The sequence below is a fragment of the Ascaphus truei genome, chromosome 6 (assembly GCF_040206685.1).
Source record: "Ascaphus truei isolate aAscTru1 chromosome 6, aAscTru1.hap1, whole genome shotgun sequence".
NCBI classification, from domain to species: domain Eukaryota; kingdom Metazoa; phylum Chordata; class Amphibia; order Anura; family Ascaphidae; genus Ascaphus; species Ascaphus truei.
The window spans coordinates 112,195,565-112,212,608 of NC_134488.1; the positions used below are offsets into that span (position 1 = coordinate 112,195,565).

The following is a 17,044-nucleotide window of genomic DNA, read 5'->3' on the forward strand; positions in this document are numbered from 1 at the left end:
CTTTTAAACCCCTTCAGAACTGGAGAGGCCTACATTGTCCTTCAATGTGTTACAGGACATCTTAGTACAAAAAGGCTTTATTTGGTCTCCTTGTCTCTTCTACAGACATTGTGGATACAGCAAGGCTTTTCAGGACTCAGATGAGGAGAAAATGCACTATCAGAACGGACAGAGTGAGTAAAGATCAGCACAATGTCTAGACAGGGAAGACTGCAAACTGGCACGCAAATCTCTAATCTCATAAAAGCATAACTCTGAGACAGGAATGGTCTATGAATAATATAATAGAGGAAGGTAGCTATTATTCCTACAGGATAATGAAGTATTTACTGTGAGTTCTGTTATCGGGGTTCTTTACTAAAGTCTCCCAACTGAAAAACTGGGGCAAAACCAGGGCTGCCATCTTCTGCTGAATGATTAACCGGAGACTTTTTAAGAAATGTTTTTTATTTATATATTTAACTCTTTTTTCACCTTCGGCGGCATCATCCAGCAGCATCTCCCCTGCATGGTCCCGTCAAAATGGCACTGCGACGTCAAATGGTGTCACGCTGTTATGACAACAGGACGTCACGTGATGTTGTGGCGTTGTCATGGAAATGTGGTGCCTCAGGGCATCCTGTTGTCATGCAATGTGACGCCACACAGAGCCGTGATGTTACATCATCATGGCAACGCGACGCCATTTGAAGTCGCTGAGCCATTTTGACGGAACCATGCAGGCCGAGATGCCGCCTCGAGAAGTCAGTGAAGACTTCCGGATCAGACTGTTGGCCACCCTCCTCTGCTGCCCTGCTTTGCTCCCTCCGTTCAGCTCTTCTGAGTGCTGCCCTGCGCCGCCCTGGCAGTTCTCCTTCCTCTTCTTCCACCACTGCCCCCCAGTTTGCGAACCTCGCCCGGAGATTTTAAAACTAAACCCGCAGCCCAGAGATAAGTTAATATAATCTGGTGTGGTGGCAACCCTGGGCAAAATCTACATGTCAGTGCGGCAAGCCATGCTATAGACCCTTTTGTCATTAATAACTAAAGATCACATACAGTAAGGCCCTGCTTCTCGGCGTTCCATCAATATGGTGGTACAGTTTCATGACTGCGAAGGGGGTCCGCTGAGTCCGTGGACGTGCAGAAGGGGCCGCAGAGTCCTTGCATGTGCAGAAGGGGGCACTCTGGGACGGTGTAGGAGAGACGGGAAAACGCCAGTGGACATTGTTTTTTTGTGTGCAAAGCTCACAAATGCTATGATCTGCTTTTCGGCGATTTCCGCTTTTCGGCTGGGGCATGGAACTGGAGATTTTTGGAGAAATTATTTTTTTCTCCTTTGGTTTGACTACCTTAATAATGCACTAGACATGTACTGTAACAATAAATGTAGCACAGTATGTGGCTTGTTTTGTTTAGAATATTGATGGCATAACATCAAGAAACTTTCTCAGTACTGTACTTCCATTGTAAACCTTGCCAGGTCCAAAAGCACTTCTTGTAAGGTATTGACTTCACGGAATAATACAATCAGGGCCGGCTGGGAGCCCGGTGTTTGGTGTAGCCCGGTGAGTTTGGCGGAGCCTCTTACCACATCCAGAGCCGGCATTTCCTCCTGCTTCAACCTCGCCTTGACAATGCAACGTCACATGATGATGTCACATAATGCGTGGGGCATCTTGCCCGCCCTCACGTCATGTGACATTGCGTTGTTATTGTGATGCGTCATTACATGGTAGTAGAAAGAGATGCTGACACGTACAGAGGCCTTGCTCTCTCCCCCACAATCACAGTTTAAATGTTGTGGTGGTTAATTTAACCATCACAACATTAAACTGTGATTACTGAAGTTGTGCCGGGGAAGAGCGCGTGGCCTCTGTAAGCTTGGGGCCAGGTGCCATCGCCCTGATGTATTTAATTTCACAATACTCTATTATACAGATAATTTAAAATGTGGACATTTGCACTGGTGTTTTCGTTCTAAAAAAAAACATGTTTTGGCTTTGCTGGAACTTGATGGTTTTGGATTTTTTTTTTTCCTTATGTAGCCCTTTTTGTGAACCCCTGCACAAAGGAACTACTGATGCTGTGTTTTACCTGTGGCTCCAGGAGCTCTAAGCCTCCGCTGTTGGGGAGCCTGGGGTCTTACCCTCTATTATCATGGTGCAGCGCCTCCACTTACCCAGGATCCCCATTGTAGAGGATCTACCCTGAGTAATAAACATACAACTGTATTGTGCAACAAGCAACCTTTTACCATGATACTAACTAATACGAAAATGTAACGTACATATAACATGCATATAACTCTTATACTTTATAATCAAGCATTTCACACTGTGGCTCGGCCACACCTTTATAGGGTTAATGTCCTGTACACAGGTGGCTCTGCCACTCTCCCAAGGAGTATGTCCTGCAACTAGTAGTTGTATTGAATGATTTACTGGCACACTAGTGCCCCCAATTAGTTAGTGGGAGGCGGGATCAGCGCCTGGTGACCGGTGTAGGTGCACTTGTTGACTAACAATACCTCCCGGTCACTGCGGTGACCACACCACTTCACAAAGGGTCCGTAGTGTTGCTCCAGCCTTGCGCCGACACTCTGCTCTGCTGTGCGGTCTGTTCTCCAGACCAAGATGGCGTCCGCAACTCTTGCAAATGAACCAGCACTAATGGGATGCTTCCCTAAATGCTACGGCCGTCCCTACAAAAGCGGCACCCTATGGTGACAGGGGTTATACTCCTGGGGGCTGGGGGAATGTATCTGTCCTAAGCGGAAGGGTCACTGACCCTCCGCTCTCACACACGAGGTTCCGCCACCTTCCTCCTTCTCCTCTCTCACTCGTGTGTCCGCCCACACGCTTCCTGTCTCTTCTCTATCCAGAGTCTCACACCCTATTGGTCCCCAGCCTCAGCTGACTCCTCCACAGTTCACAGTTCACAGTTCAACCCCCAAAGTCCCGCCGGATTGGTTGCCGTTTGCGCGCTTTCCTCGCGCATGCGCAGCCTTACTATTCACACAATGACCTCACTGGCAAAAGAACAGTATGGCGCTTCCTGCATTTGTAACAGCGCGGAACCCACACATATATGTACACATCCTTACATTCTCCCCTCTCCAGAATCCAACGTCCCCGCTGGACTACCTACATATATAACTTATTTACACAGCCCTTCTCCCTTAAATTAGGTTACACATTTCATTGAACAGTACTTCCATAGATTGCATTCTATGCCGAGCCCACTGCTGAGCCTCATAATGGGGTGCCCCAAATTGATCGTACGCCATTCTCATGGGAGGCTGACTGGTTCTTTGACTTCGCCGAGGTTGATTCTCCTCGGCTTCCTCTGCAGAGTATCCAGTCTCAACTGGTGTTTCCATCTCTACCCTTGAGGGGTTTTCAGCATTAGTAAAGTCTCTCTGGGGTGTGAAACATGGGCTTTGTGGATCTAATGACTGACTCATTGGAGTCAGATTGTCAATGTTCGGGCCAAGAGGCTCTTTACCCGTAGCTCCTTCGGGAGATGCCCCCGCGGCCGGAAGGCCCCTTTGAGAGGTTCCTTCCATCGGATCCTCAGAGGTGGCAAGTTTTACAGTCTCTAGGCCATCCTCTGGGTTTCCAACTTCTCCATCTATTGGTGTAGCGGGTAGTTCCAACTCGTCGTTCCCTACTTGAGGTATGGGAAGTAGGTGATTCCTATGCCACACTTTTACGCGGCCTTCAGAGTCCTTGATCCGATACACGGGAAGGCCAGGCATCTGCGACTCCACCTCGTACACACCTTCCCGCCAACGGTCAGCCAATTTATGTTTCCCAGGAACACCTAAGTTGCGTAAGAGAACCGCATCCCCGGGGTGAATTTCCTTGTGACGCACTTTGTGATCAATAGCGTCTTTTATTTCCCGCATTCAATTGCGCTGTCGCTCTTTCAGCCAATTTATAGGCCTGCTGCAGACTATCCCGTAACCGCTGTACGTATCGGAAGTGCGTTCTGTTGGATACCCCATCGGTAGATATCCGCAGTCGCACATCCACCGGTAATCGGGCTTCTCTTCCGAACATCAAAAAGTACGGGGTGTATCCGGTGGACTCATGCCGGGTACAATTATAAGCATGTACCAATGTCTCCACGTGCTTACTCCACTCCGTCTTTTGTGAGCCTGTCAGTGTTCCTAACATATCTAATAAAGTGCGGTTGAACCGTTCGGGCAAAGCATCCCCTTAGGGGTGGTACGGGGTGGTACGTGACTTGGCAATGTTCAGTAGTGTTAGCAATTCCTTTATCAGTGTACTCTCAAAGTCCCTGCCCTGATCAGAGTGGAGGCGATTTGGTAATCCATAATGAATGAAATACTTTTCCCACAGAACTCGGGCCACCGTTACGGCCTTCTGATCTTTCGTAGGGAACGCCTGGGCGTACCTGGTGTAGTGGTCAGTAATCACTAGTACATTGCTAATGCCCCGGCTGTCGGGCTCAATACAGAGAAAATCCATACACACCAGATCCATGGGGCCCGAACTTTTCAAGTGCGCCATGGGAGCCGCCCGGGTGGGCAGTGTTTTCCTTTGTAAGCAGCGATTACACCTTCGACAATGCTGTTCCACGGACTCTCTCATCCTAGGCCAGTAGAATCTATCCTGTAGTAGCCCGAACGTTTTATCAATGCCCAGATGGCCATGGTCATCGTGGAGAGCCCAAAGGACCATGTTCCTCAAGCGCTCCGGCAGGAACAGCTGACGCCGATCGGGATGGTTGTGATATGGGATCACCCGATATAACAAACAATTGTCCATTTCGAACTTTCCAAACTCATTCAACAGGAGTTTCACCAAGTTTTTGGGGGCTTGCTTGAGTATAGAGGGATTTTCTTGTTGTACCGCTTGATGGGCCAGCTCCACTATCGGGTCTTGAGTCTGGTAATGCACTAGATCCCTCCACGAGATGATGTTATCTTCCGTGATATTCATCCCTTCTCGACATCCTAAAGAATCAGCAACCCGTAGTTCCGAGAATGCCACCTGATTATTGACTACCGCAGCCACAGAACAGAGAGCACGGATTCCGGGACCCGGTATTTCTTCCCATACTTCCTCATCAGGGGTGGATTGAAGGCCGGGTCGACGAGACAGGGCGTCGGCCCCTATATTGGTGGGTCCTGGTTTGTATTTGAGATTGAAACTGTAGTTGGCCAGGGCAGCTAACCAACGGTGTCCCGTAGCATCCAATTTGGCGGACGTATTTATGTAGGTCATGGGATTATTGTCCGTGCGTACTTCGAACTGTACCCCATACAGGTAGTCATGCAGTTTGTCCACCACTGCCCATTTCAAGGCCAAAAATTCCAGTTTATGGACCGGGTAGTTCTGCTCACTAGGTGTCAAGCTTCGGCTCGCATATGCCACTGGGCAGAGCCCCGTCTCATACTTCTGATGCAGAACAGCCCCCAGCCCACTAAGGCTGGCGTCTACATGTAGGACGTATTCACGTTCCGGATCTGCATAGGCCAAGACCGGGGCCTGGGTGAGGCTGGTTTTTAAATTCAGGAATGCCTGTTCACATTGTGGGGTCCATTTCTCCCCAAAGGGTGTTTGCGCCATGACCCCTTTTCGTTCTGTCTCTCCCGGATAGATCTTTAAAAGATTGTTCAACAGCTTGGCTTTGCTGGAATAGCCTTCCACGAACCGCCGGTAGTAACCACAAAATCCCAAGAAGGACCGCAACTCTTGGACATTATGGGGTCTAGGCCAATTCACCACAGCCTCTATCTTCCCTGGATTGGTAGATACTCCTTCAGCCGATACGATGTGGCCCACATACGTCACGGAGGATCGACAGAACTTGCATTTGTCCAGAGACAGTTTGAGGCCCTCCTCCTGAAGTCTATCCAGTACCTTCATCAGCCTCTCGGAGTGTTCCTCTAGAGTCCGCCCGAACACTATAATGTCATCCAGGTACACTAAGCATTCTTGCGGGTTCAGGTTTCCGAGAGTCTTCTCCATCAATCTCTGGAATGTGGCCGGGGCCCCGCAGATCCCTTGCGGCATGCGGGTAAATTGATAAAATCCTAATGGGCAGATGAAGGCAGTCTTTTCTTGGTCCTCCTGGCCCATGGGTACTTGGTAGTACCCGGACCTGAGATCGAGCACACTGAACCATTTACTTCCCGTCAGAGCGTTCAAGAGATCCTCGATTCGGGGCAGTGTGTACTGATCGGGGATGGTGCGGGTATTCAGGGTTCTGTTATCCACGCAGAGACGGACCGTCCCGTTCTTTTTGCGGATTACCACGATGGGTGAGGCGTAAGGGCTACGAGATCCTTGCACGATGCCAGCCTCCTCCATCTCGGCGAGTAATCTCCTCACCTCTTCGAAGTCCCGGGGTGCGAGCCGGCGGGAGCGCTCCCGGAAGGGGGTAGCGTCGCTCAGTCTGATGGTATGGTGGGCACTGCGACTGCACCCCACATCCATATCACTAGTGGAGAACACGCTCCTTCGGTCTTGTAGCTCGACTTGCAGTCTCTTCCTCCATTCATCCGGGAGCGGAGAGTCTCCGAAGTCGAATTCCAACAACGACTCAGAGGTAGGAGGGGAGTACTTGGGTCGTTTCGTCGAGGCCTTCTCCTCGGGAGTCACGAGGTATATTCTCCCCAGCATCTGACGCCGATCAATATTCATGGGATAAGGGGAGATATTCCGCACGTACACCCAGGTGCGATCCGGAATCTTCCCGGGCCATTTCTTCACGGAGGCCAGTACTTCGTAGCCCAACCGATGTTCGTCTTGGGCCACGCTTTCCAAGGCGAAGAGCTGATCCTCCGGCCGTCGTCGGGGGTAGTGGCAAGCAGCGACCATCATTCGTCCTTCCCCCGGGGGAATTTGAGTCAGTCCCCATTCTTGACTGTAGAGTACGCCATGCTCCTCTTCGGTCGCAATTTTACCGCAGACCTCTTGGAGGGCGGGGCAGGCTGCTAGGGCCAGCAGCGGGGCTTCTCCCGCTTCTTGCAAATACATGCGGAACACCGCGCGCACAATGTCAGCGTTAGTTCCCAAGATGATTGGAGCGCTGGGGTGATCCTGAGGTTCGGGGCACACTAAGGCCTCCACTTCCATGGGATGATGTTTACCAGTGTTCAGTTGGGGAATATCTAACTGCACCTTTACTACTCCGTCTATGGGGTAATCCTCACGACTCAATCCCCTTAGTCGCAAGGCATCCGCAGAGAGCAACGGTAATCGATGTAGGTGTTGGTCGTAGAAGGGCCGGTATACGATGGTCTCCTGGGATCCCATGTCCAACAATGCGGCGGCGTAGATGCCCTCGATAACTACCCGAATAATGGCGGCGGGGCCGATTCGGTTGCTTGGGGAGGGCAGCGACGCCTCTCCATCCTCCAGGGGTTTGCACGGCATCGACTGCGCCGGCCGGGACGCCGTTTTCCGCAAGGTGGGGCAACGGGCACGCAGATGTCCCATCTTCCCACACGCATAGCACTGCGTTTGGCTGAGGTAATTCTCGCTCCTCCCGGTTGGTGAACTTCGCCCGGTCGGGGGACGAGGTCTGGGCGTCACTGGTGCGCTGGCATCCTCGGGGTCGGGATCCCCCGGTTCGGGCACGTCGGCCTTGGGTTCCACTTTCTTGACTTCCTTACTCGCGGGCTGGAGCTTTTTCCCAGGGGCTAGGTCACGTCCTAACAACACCGTCTCGTGCGCTTGGACCCGATCCATTAGGTCGTGAAACGATAAGGCTTGCCCGGGCGTTAGGCAGCTACTGACCCGCACCGACACGGGGTGCAGGGGCAGGAGCCCCCTCAACAGCTGAGTGGTGCGCAGTCCATTGGCTTCCATTCTTGGCAACATGCCCTTCCTCACCAGATTCCATAAGTCCAGGTGCAGTTGCCTAAGGAAGTCGGATACCATTTCCCCTTCCTTCTGGGCTAACGCATGGAATTTGGCCATCAACGCATAAGTATCCACCGGAGCCCCATACGCCTTCGTCAGGCAGTAGATGAGATCCGCTGCATCAGCCTCCGGGTTGTCATCTCGGTAGTAGTGCACCATATGGGACGCGGGGGGCCGTAAGCACTCAACGATGCGCTGTCTTCGGACCGCGTCCATGCAGGTCCATTCAGGCAGTACCTGTTCTGTATGATCCAACCAGTCCTCTATCCCTACTTCCCCCTGGGGCGTGGGTTTCTCACCGGAGAAGGCCTTTAACTTCCTATATTGGAGCGACTGGGTGGTGTTGTGGAGAGCGGCTGCTATCGCGGGAATAGAGGTGTCTCCCGGTAAGCTATCCCCGACTGCGGGGTAGGTGTCCAGTCTTGATAGGCTAAGTCGGTTGAGGCCAGACCGCAGGCCGGGCGGGGTGGAGGATGAGCCTAGGCTCAGGCTGCCGGCCAGCGAGGCTGCAAGCCACGGTCAGGGGAGTGATCTTGGCCCCCAGCCACGGCACCTACAGTGGGTGTATACTCTCTCTGTGGGGTGGAAGTGGCCAATGGTGCAGGGGTGTCCACTTGGACTATGGGGCAGCGTATCCCCGGGGCCTCGGGCAGCAGCAGTATACGGGGCAAGGCCTCGGGGCATATGTCTTGTTCAGTGGCATACAAGACCCGGCGCCAGGCCTGGTCACGGTCGTAGAAGTGGTCTTGTACTTGGGCATTGTCCAGGAGCGGGAGCTTTCGGACCTGCTCGGTCACAGTACCTAACGAGATCGTGGCGGGGACGTGGCCCAGCGCGAAAGCACGATTCAAGGGAATCCCGCGCCGCTGGGCCCACTTGCGCACCTCGAGCGCCGAGGGCACCGACATGATGTGGGTTGGTTGCACAATAGAGAAAAAAAATGTGGGGGCACCCCAGGTCTAAGATCTCAGCAGCGCCTCCAAATGTAGCCCTTTTTGTGAACCCCTGCACAAAGGAACTACTGATGCTGTGTTTTACCTGTGGCTCCAGGAGCTCTAAGCCTCCGCTGTTGGGGAGCCTGGGGTCTTACCCTCTATTATCATGGTGCAGCGCCTCCACTTACCCAGGATCCCCATTGTAGAGGATCTACCCTGAGTAAGAAACATACAACTGTATTGTGCAACAAGCAACCTTTTACTATGATACTAACTAATACGAAAATGTAACGTACATATAACATGCATATAACTCTTATACTTTATAATCAAGCATTTCACACTGTGGCTCGGCCACACCTTTATAGGGTTAATGTCCTGTACACAGGTGGCTCTGCCACTCTCCCAAGGAGTATGTCCTGCAACTAGTAGTTGTATTGAATGATTTACTGGCACACTAGTGCCCCCAATTAGTTAGTGGGAGGCGGGATCAGCGCCTGGTGACCGGTGTAGGTGCACTTGTTGACTAACAATACCTCCCGGTCACTGCGGTGACCACACCACTTCACAAAGGGTCCGTAGTGTTGCTCCAGCCTTGCGCCGACACTCTGCTCTGCTGTGCGGTCTGTTCTCCAGACCAAGATGGCGTCCGCAACTCTTGCAAATGAACCAGCACTAATGGGATGCTTCCCTAAATGCTACGGCCGTCACTACAAAAGCGGCACCCTACGGTGACAGGGGTTATACTCCTGGGGGCTGGGGGAATGTATCTGTCCTAAGCGGAAGGGTCACTGACCCTCCGCTCTCACACACGAGGTTCCGCCACCTTCCTCCTTCTCCTCTCTCACTCGTGTGTCCGCCCATACGCTTCCTGTCTCTTCTCTATCCAGAGTCTCACACCCTATTGGTCCCCAGCCTCAGCTGACTCCTCCACAGTTCACAGTTCAGAGTTCAACCCCCAAAGTCCCGCCGGATTGGTTGCCGTTCGCGCGCTTTCCTCGCGCATGCGCAGCCTTACTATTCACACAATAACCTCACTGGCAAAAGAACAGTATGGCGCTTCCTGCATTTGTAACAGCGCCGAACCCACACATATATGTACACATCCTTACACTTATACGGAACAAAAACTAAATTAACAGGAAACGTTGTTTTATTTTTGCTAAATGTCTGAATTTTTCACTTTTTTTTGCAAAAGTTTGCAGTTTTTTTTCAATCATGAACACACGAAGTTCAACCACATTAGTAAAAATAAATTCCCTCAGCCTTTCTCCAGGTAATGGTTCAAATTTCAATCAGATTTGAAAAATTGGCCAAATAACATTTTTAAAACAAATCCATAGGTAATAAATATTAATTTTTTTATTGCTGGCTTTGCGTCCTCTTTGCTGTTAAATTAAAGACAGTTTTTGTATTATTTTTTGGCACTCATGTCACTGGTTAAACTTTTGATAACTCATCCTTTAAGCTTGTCTCGTGTGGATTACTTTTATGCATTACATATCACTAACCACACCCACATAAACTCCCATCATTCTTCTCAGATTTCTTTTGCTCATCTTTAAATTTTCAATTGTATTAGTTCCGCTAATATTTGGGTTTAATAAGTAAAACCGTTCATGATCTCCATTCACTTTAAGCGCCTGTAAGGATTGATAATGTTATCATGTGTCTGTGAATAAGACCCCTTGGTATCTTTGATCTTGGCCCCAAGGTCAGCTCTTGAAATTAACTAAAGATTCAAAGTTATTGTATAACCTGCCATTTTGGGGTTTATCTTGATATGATTAACAGCTTATCATTTGTGGGCCAAAATATGTAATTAAAGATCCTCTCTTTTGAGTGACAAATATGAAAGTTATAAGCTATGAAATAGAATTTGGAAAGGGGTTGAAATGATGGATTGCAAGCTTTTTTGCAGCATTACTGTACATGATAAAGAGAGTGGGATTTAAAAGGATTGGTAGTGGCCTCGCTCTCACATGAACATATAGGACTTGGAACTTTATCTGATTACATTTTAGTAACCGCCTGTTTCAATGGATTTTATTGAAGTGTATTATTTTGTTATTGTCTTCCTGAGAAACATTCTCTCAACACATTTCATATCAATGGAAGATGAAGAAATCTCCCTCGCTTCCCTGACTGGAACTTTCATCTATTGGCCTCTCTGTGGTTTTACTTTTTGCAAACCAGCTTCCTACAGCATGTATTGTATTTTGTGTGCACTTTTGTGAAGGAGGATTCTTGTCTAGATAATGCGTAGGTCCTCAGCATGCATGAGATTGCCTCTGACAAATACACAGTATGTGATGCTCAGTTCCCTTTTTCACAGTGTAGACTAACACATTATTCTCTATTCTCCTGGTGAAACAGTAACGTTTGCAGAGTCCAAGCTCTATGTGGACCCTCACACTTATGAAGACCCCTGCCAGGCTGTGCATGAGTTTGCTCGAGAGATAGAGGCATCCAGAATTAAGATTGAAAAGATCATTGGTTCAGGTCAGTCCTGTTGTCTTGTTTCAAGACCCCTGCCAACGAGTCAAGTTGATGTCACAAATGATTCAACAGTTTAACCCCACTGTGCCAGAGCAAAGCATTGCCGACTTGTGAGTTAGGAAAGTGGTTGACCTCTTTTCCATTAAACGTGGGTGGGAGGCATCAGCAAAATATTCCATAGTGTTTATGACATAATTTATTTTAAAGCTCAATTATTTATTCTAGTTTATTAATAAGTTAACGTTTCTTTTCCTATGGTTATAACCAGCACTTCACACCTGAAAGTACAAATAAAAATACTGGTTGCTTCATATACAGAGGTAGGATAAACAAACATGAACAAAGACAATGGGCAAGAGAAACTCTTCTCAGAAGAGATAACAATCTATATATTTGTCGATTGCTTAGACACTGAATATCATAACTTCGGGACCCTCCATGCACATCACGTTTTAGGAATATCTAAAGTACAGAAAAGCATTTGAATACTGTATCAGCATATGAATAGGATCCCAAAAATATTATCTGGTTGAGATGAAGCCCTAGGATAATTCTGGAAACCCTTTTCGCAAGTAAATGGTGACAGCGGTGGAGTTACATTTTTTGTAGACCTTAAACAGGATTTTACCTCCCTATTACTGTACAGTACCTCTCTAATTTCCACATATCTTTTTGTTCTTGGCTTGTTTTGGTCTGGTTTTTAGGCCTTCCCCTTCAATGACAGCCTCTTTATTATAGCACATAACTATTAAGGTTGAAGGACACAAATAAATGAGATGTAAGGGTTCTGGGCATCACCTGCAACTCCAGTATCTGTACTAGTCCTGGAGAGATGAAGATTAGCAATAGGTTGTGATACCTTTAAATGAAACCAACAAGAGAGATTAAATTGCAGAGTACATGTACACTTCAGTTTTATTTATGAAGACCTCTCTTCTTGTTTCTTGGTGTCTTAGATTTCATATTCTAACACCCTGAGTGTGATTTATTAAATGTAGGAAGGTGGTATTCATGTCTCTTCCTAAACCAGACTTGTACTCGTGCTCATGCTCTTTCTTTGCTTTTCTTTTCTCTACACTTCAGGAGAGTTTGGGGAGGTTTGCTATGGTCGCCTGAAACTACCTGGGAAGCGTGAGATCCCAGTAGCCATCAAGACTTTGAAAGCTGGTTACAGTGAGAAGCAGAGGCGAGACTTCCTAAGTGAAGCAAGCATCATGGCACAGTTTGACCATCCCAATGTCATTCACCTGGAGGGTGTGGTAACCAGAAGTAAGTACCGTGATGTTAATACTTTCAGACCTGGCTGCTCCCCAGAAGCTCTCCCTACTTACTGCTGTTATAGACATGGTACTGGGCTTGATCTGTTCCAGTATTGGGAAAGTATTGGTAATTCTAATGTTCAAAACTATAGTACACAAGTGTGTTCAACAGGAGGTTATAAATACAATTATTTATAAAATGTATGAGCAACTTAAAATTGAGATTTAACCCACCAGTAAAAAAAAGGTACAGGAACACATCTTGGTCATCATAAAAGTGGCTTTTTGCTCTCAACGATAATGTAAAGTGTTGAATTATTATGGGCCAGGAAGTTGCCCTCACTAGCAACAATTTTACATTGGATTTTAGGTAAAACTTATGTCAATAGTTGTCAGAATCAAATTACTCCAATGAGTTAAATATAGGAGTTCAGACCAAACAATGCATTTTACGGCAAAATATTTGACTTTAGAGAGTCATTGTAGGTTGTGATACGTCTTAGGGGACCAGCATTAGGGTTCTTCATTCTACAGCGCTTTCAAAACTTCACAAGTTTCTACTTCGAGTATATACTTAAAGAGGAAACATGAGGTTTCAATAGGAAGTTTCAATAACTCTTCTTTGAATGACTTCTGAGAGTGAAACTACACCGATAGTCAAAGTGATTCAGATCCAGTTATGGAGACTTGCATACAGTAATTGCATATTATTATCTATCAAAGCAAAATATCCTGTATCCTTCTTATATAAATGGACACCGTTTTGCCATGTAAAAGTGAATATATCTGTGAGATATACCTGCCACTATTAGCCTTTGTCAAATGATTTGTCTTTAAAAGTGTTACTGTTTTCATGATTGTGCCATGTGTGTTTTCATCATTCTGCTACACTTGTCTTCTTTCCAACTTAAAAGTACAAAACCCTCTTTGCAGGTATTACATTTTTTATATTTGTGTTTTGCAGGCAAATTAACAATGATTGTAACAGAATATATGGAGAACGGGTCCTTGGATTCATTTCTCAGGGTAAAGTGCACAATATTGAGCTTCAATTTTTCAGTTTGCTGGTAACATAAACTTACAGTATCAGACTGACAATGACAACAATAGGTACAATATACTATCAGCAATCCCAAAATGTGCATCGTCAGAAGTAGTGCACCCCACAACATTAATTTGCTGTTGGATTGACTAGCAATGAATTAAAGCAGAGGGGTTAATTAAATCGCCACAGCACTTTCTATCCTCGCTTTCAACTGTCTCAAGTCTCATTCGCCTTTGCTCTGTTTTACAGTAACTGTCCTTTTCCATGTCGATGTTTCAGTGCTTTTTGCTTGCTACAGGCAATTCATGAAAGGCATGGGAAGCTGGGAAATCATCGTAACCATCAGAAGAGTCCCATAATATCATCAAAATAGCTTTGATTTATTTACTGTGTCTGTTATTTCAGAGTCGTGATGGCCAGTTCACAATAATTCAGCTAGTGGGCATGCTGAGGGGTATAGGATCAGGAATGAAGTACCTCTCTGACCTGGGTTATGTCCATCGGGACTTGGCAGCCCGTAACATCCTTGTAAATAGCAACCTGGTCTGTAAGGTATCTGACTTTGGTCTGTCCCGGATATTGGAGGATGACCCCGATGCTGCATATACCACCACGGTAAGACAACCTGCATGTGAACTTTAAAACTGCTGTTTTAGGTCAAGAGCTGCCATTTTGTTAAAGTGTCAGTTGCTGCACATGAGTCATGAGCGCATTTATTGTATAAGGCTATCTGTTCTATAGAGTACAAAAGACTAACTGGGTCTGAAGCCTCTCAATAGAACATCAAAAGATTCTAACATGTCTCATTCTCAAGGTTATGTTCTGGTCAATATTTCCGATGGTTCTTTTCCTCCCTTGCTCTTCTTCTGATGTTCACTGTTTATTTTGTGACAAGTCCATTCTCCAATGTGTCTTCAATACTTGAAAACCTTTGTTTACTCATAACGCTTTGGCCTAAATTATTTTGTCGCACTGTGGCCTCACAGGACTAAGTCCTTCTGGCTCTCACAGCCAATCAACACACATAAGCTAATAGGCTTTCACTTCAAGAGAAGCCAAAGCCTGCATTTCAGTGCTTTTGAGCGTTAGCCTGGATTGTATCTCAGGCCAGCTGGGGGAGTTCAACAGATGGAAGTGGATTATGTCAGGAATCATTAAAAAAATATCACCTATCTGTGGACAATTTGATTCAAGATTTAGTATTATAAGGAGGGAAGATTGTACGCGACCAATTTATTGAAGAAACATTTCGTTCTAATCTCACTGAAAATAAATGTTATTGACCTGACATTATTTTTAAAGTGGAAATCTCACTGTATATGTTGTCCTCCATTTACATTATAACTCTATAGTGTCTATTCTCTGCAAGCAGTGAGCTGAATAATTTTAGTTTATTTAGGGTGGCAAAATCCCCATCCGTTGGACAGCTCCTGAAGCTATCACCTACCGTAAATTCTCCTCTGCCAGCGATGTGTGGAGCTATGGAATCGTTATGTGGGAAGTCTTAGCGTATGGAGAAAGGCCGTATTGGAATATGACCAACAGAGATGTAAGCAAAGTGTCACATGGCTATATTAACCCTTTATTTGCTGCAGCTGTTTTGCAACTTGTTGCGGTTCTTTTGATAGTTAAGGAGTTTATTTTATTAATATCATTATTTTAGAAAGGATGTCAAACGTGCATCAACATATTATTTTACTCAGATTATAAATTTATTACCTAACATGGTATAACATTATAAATATGTTGTCTTTACAATCAATTTGTTGTTTGTCTCTTGCATATGCAGGTATTGTAGTTAAATTGGTCTAAGAGAAAATTTGGTTAGCGGTAGCTTTAAATGACCAATATGAGAATTGTTCTCTGAAGAACTCTAGAGTACAATATTACTGCCTTCAAAAAATACTGTTTTTCCTGACAACTGTATTTGTACAGAATTAAACAGCTTCCACACTACTTTAGAAAAGCTTAAAAGCTCAGAAATGCTATACTACCCGTGATTTGGACAAATTGTACTTTATTGTCAGGCTTTAAAAACGGGCTGTGGTAAGAAAGTGGTTATACTTTTTAAAACGTGTAAAAAACTTAATTGTGTTCAGTGCAAACATTTGCAGATACAACGTTCTTAGCCCAGATACACCATAACAACTTGTCAGGCATGCTGCACAAATGTTCATGTCTGCTTAATCCGTTCAGTACTAGACGACATGCAATGCATTGTAGGCCCCTGTGGCATTAAATGGGTTAAGCAAAATAAACTGAATGTTCACAAAACCAATTAATTTGGTAAATCAAACCTTTTATGAAGAAACTACAAGTTCATTGCTTAATGTTATTTGTTGGAAGGATGTTGGACGGGATGAGGCAAGAAATGATTGCCAACCCTATATTTTAGTTGCTGCTAGTGAAACTGGATTCTTTTATTCTAGGTGATAAATTCAGTGGAAGAAGGATATCGGCTGCCTGCCCCAATGGGCTGCCCCACTGCTCTGCATCAGCTCATGTTGGATTGTTGGCTTAGAGATCGCAATGAGAGGCCTCGGTTCTCTCTCATTGTTAGTATCCTGGATAAGCTCATCAGAAATCCTGAAAACCTCAAGACCACTGCAACAGTGAACCGGTAGGTGTTACAGTATTTTGGTGTTTTATTTGATGTTTCCAATTTGTGCTAAGGCATAAAAAGGTATTTTATTACTGGCTAGATACAATGCTATTATATTCAATGCTATTATATTAAAGTTAATACTGTCAACTCCTTATTTGCTAAGAGGATGTACAATTCCCATTCCTGCCATATTTGGGAGGGCAAAGCTCATCGTCTCGGACTCTATATTAGACAGTTGAATTGTATCTTTTCTTCAAAACTACAATAAATTGTTTGTCCCTATATGTTATTTTACTAATGTTGAACTTTGTTCTGGTATGTGGGTAACATTATAAAAGAAAGTACCTTTTTTTTTTTTTTATCTCTAAATGGATATTTGTGTTAAAAACCTTTCCAAAATACAATCCTTTCTATATTTGCTTGATTAAAACTGAGATATAAAAAAGTTGCTTTACTGTATTAACTAATTGATTACAGGAGTGACCAAATAACCATAACTCTCTCATTGATGATGGGGAACATAGTTCAAGATCCTGTGCCTTATGATTATGGACAAATCTCATTATCTCATTGTTACTATGGTACCTAGAAATACTGTAAGGTCTTTAGGTAGCAATTCATTGTGCTGGTTAGTTATTTGTAAAGTGCTACACAGCCTTACAGCTCTATATTAATCAGATTTGGATGTTGTATTTACCCTTAATTCAGCACTAGAATAAGGTCACATTTTGAACCTTGAACATTCTCAGAAATAATGTAACAGTTTTCTACCTATTTTGCATCAGGCCTTCTCTGACTAACACTTTTCCCCTTTCCTATGC

At 45.7% G+C, this 17,044-nt stretch overlaps 1 protein-coding gene across 3 annotated transcripts in view; it reads left to right on the forward strand.

The window, feature by feature from the left end:
• The window catches only part of EPHA8 (EPH receptor A8), a 206,801-nt gene that overhangs the window by 183,164 nt on the left and 6,593 nt on the right, over nt 1-17,044 (forward strand). For all 3 annotated transcript variants that reach the window (XM_075605786.1, XM_075605784.1, XM_075605785.1), the window contains exons 9-15: nt 106-173; nt 11,192-11,317; nt 12,398-12,583; nt 13,538-13,599; nt 14,024-14,233; nt 15,018-15,167; nt 16,048-16,238. In XM_075605786.1, the coding sequence (XP_075461901.1) occupies nt 106-173; nt 11,192-11,317; nt 12,398-12,583; nt 13,538-13,599; nt 14,024-14,233; nt 15,018-15,167; nt 16,048-16,238 (993 nt within the window). The remainder of the gene's footprint in view (nt 1-105; nt 174-11,191; nt 11,318-12,397; nt 12,584-13,537; nt 13,600-14,023; nt 14,234-15,017; nt 15,168-16,047; nt 16,239-17,044) is intronic.